At 36.6% G+C, this 2,474-nt stretch overlaps 1 protein-coding gene across 1 annotated transcript; it reads left to right on the top strand.

Annotated features, from left to right (window-relative positions):
• Positions 1–355: 355 nt before the first annotated feature.
• Positions 356–2,198, top strand: LOC137814155 (uncharacterized). The gene is made up of 2 exons (XM_068616743.1): positions 356–1,003; positions 1,877–2,198. The coding sequence occupies exons 1-2, from the start codon at positions 421–423 to the stop codon at positions 2,074–2,076; spliced, it is 783 nt and encodes a 260-aa protein (XP_068472844.1). The 5' UTR covers positions 356–420; the 3' UTR covers positions 2,077–2,198.
• Positions 2,199–2,474: the final 276 nt, after the last annotated feature.

Genomic DNA, 2,474 nt, shown 5'->3' with positions numbered 1-2,474 from the left:
ATCATATTCTTCAAATCAAATTTATATATATTGTTAATAAAAAAAAGTTAAGTACATTTATGTGATTTATTATGTAACACAATTTTTACATATTTTTTTTATCAATGCATCAATTATATTTTTTTTCCTTCTCTTTCTACTCTCACCTAGTTGAAACAAAGCTTTTCACGATAACAAATTTATTGGGACTTTAGGATTTAATGGACAACTCATTCTATTACCTACAGGGTAAAATGAATTTAACTTTTTTTTAGAACAATAAAATAAATTTAATTTAAAAAGGAAAAACACAATAAAGAAAAAAAAGAAAAAAGAAGAGCTTATAGTTTCATTTAAATATATTATGTATTCTAGGAAGGAGACCCTAATTCAAATCTCTGCTCTATCTTCTTCTACTTCCAAAACTCTATTTTTTCTTCCATGAATTCAGTTTCTTTAACTTCCTTCCTTTCCATACCCTCTCCACCATGCAACTTCCATTCCCTTCTTCAATCCAAGCACCAACCATTTATGCACACTCTCTCCTCCACTCTTCTCACTCTCTCTCCAATTTCTCTCACACCAAAACCCGTTTTGCGGCGAGCCACTGACTCAAACATTGACGCACCCATTTCTCTCCCCGAGGGGGCGTCTTTTGTTTCCATTCCAGAACTCGACGAGAAGGACTGGTCCGTGCTCGATTGCGACGAAGACCGAAGCGTTGAGCGCATTCTGTCTGCGGGGAAGGTCCAAGAGGGTTCCAGGGTTTTGGTTTCAGCTGGGTCTGAACACTTTGTGGATTCCTTGGCGGGGTTGAATTCCTCTCTGTTCGTTGTCCATGACTCGCTTCTCGTGTTGGCCTGCATCAAAGAGAAATATGACAAGGTTAAGTGTTGGCAGGGAGAGATAATATATGTTCCGGAAAAGTGGGCTCCTTTTGATGCTGTTTTCCTTTATTTTCTTCCCGCGTTACCCTTCAAGCTTGAACAAATTCTGGGGTCTTTGGCTGGGAAATGTGCTCCAGGTTCGTTTGCTACTGATTAATAGTTTCCTCTTTTTTATGGCATATTGTTATTTCCTGTTACTGTCCGATTCGTTGCGTGTTGAGTGGTAGGAAACCCAACAAAGCCTCTTCGGTTGTTTACAGTCTAGATATGTTAGCACCGCCCTATGAAAACACCTTCAAACATGCTGTCTGTCATAATTGGCATTTGGGTCTGATGTCATGTTTGGATAGACTTTCCTAGGTAATTTACAGGCTAATTTTAACTTATGGGAGATTTTTAATCTGATTTAGTTTTTTAGTTTCTTTTCCTGTTAATGATTATCAAGAAATTTATCTAACCAAGACTTAGCTTTTTATTTAATAAGCCTCTACTCATAATTTTGTAGTTTTCAAAGAATTTTAATCAATGGGAAAGAATGTAGTTGGAGTGTGTTACAGAGTATCACTGCTTACTAGGTCTACTATAATTTTAATTTTATATGTTAACTTATTCTAGCATGAGCAGTCATTCTATTTGCTTTTGAGACCAACACCATGTTGTGGCTCAAAAAGTTTGTCGTTCATGAGCATTGAGTAATGTTTTCCCTGTAAATTTTGGGCGAGGGGTAGAGACCTTAGGAAAAACACTCCTGAAATGCAGAACTTTTTACCTCTGTTTTTACTCAGCTAATGATTTGTTTGACTTTGTTTTATTTAGATGATAACTTATAATGTGTAACATTTTTTATTCTGCTAGTTGTATGTGTACTTGATTGTTTTGCACAGTAAATTGATCGATATTCTTAGTTTTCCATGTTGTTTTTCTTATTCTCCGGGTATATTATTTCCTTGTGAAGTTTAGCTCAGTGCTACTACCAAGTTGTAGTATTTAATTTTGGATTTGACCTGTAGGTGGAAGAGTGATTATCAGTCATCCCAAAGGGAGAGAAGTATTAGAACAGCAACGACAACAGTACCCAGATCTGGTGGTTTCTGACTTACCTGATAAAACATATTTGCAAAGTGCTGCAGCTGCTCACTCTTTTGATGTGGCTGAATTTGTGGATGAACCTGGCCTATATTTAGCTGTTTTGATCTTCTCGAGGACTTAATACCTAGAGTGGATACATTTGAATACACATTTTGATTGAACTTCTTATATGATGTTTTCCTTTTTGACTGAGAACTTGAATTTTTAGATGAAAAGTCATAAAATGATATAGTTTTATTCGCATGTGATCTTTTGCTCGCATATAAAATCCTGCATAGCGATTGGAATGTTTGTGTCAATCAAATTCTTCCATCTCTTAAAAAGCCTCACTTCAAACGTTATGAAAGCCTTGGAAGCTCAACCAATACCACCTTTCTCCATTCAAACCGACACCCCGGTTCATCATCAAGCAACACAATCACCAAATAACAAAACCCAACATGAGAAGCTGTCGGCTCTGTCATCAACAACCAAGATGTGGTGGCTTTCTAGACCTTGATACAAGTGTTGTTGGTGAGG

This window comes from Phaseolus vulgaris, chromosome 1 (assembly GCF_000499845.2).
Source record: "Phaseolus vulgaris cultivar G19833 chromosome 1, P. vulgaris v2.0, whole genome shotgun sequence".
In the NCBI taxonomy this organism is placed as follows: domain Eukaryota; kingdom Viridiplantae; phylum Streptophyta; class Magnoliopsida; order Fabales; family Fabaceae; genus Phaseolus; species Phaseolus vulgaris.
The sequence above is the reverse complement of the archived record's forward strand: the minus strand, read 5'-3'. Positions and strand labels throughout refer to the sequence as shown.

Bases quoted from the DNA above. Each gene is read 5' to 3' on its own strand.
- LOC137814155 (XM_068616743.1), top strand. From the start codon at position 421: ATGAATTCAGTTTCTTTAACTTCCTTCCTTTCCATACCCTCTCCACCA. The intron at 1,004-1,876 runs GTTCGTTTGCTA...TTTGACCTGTAG, and splicing joins GGCTGGGAAATGTGCTCCAG to GTGGAAGAGTGATTATCAGT.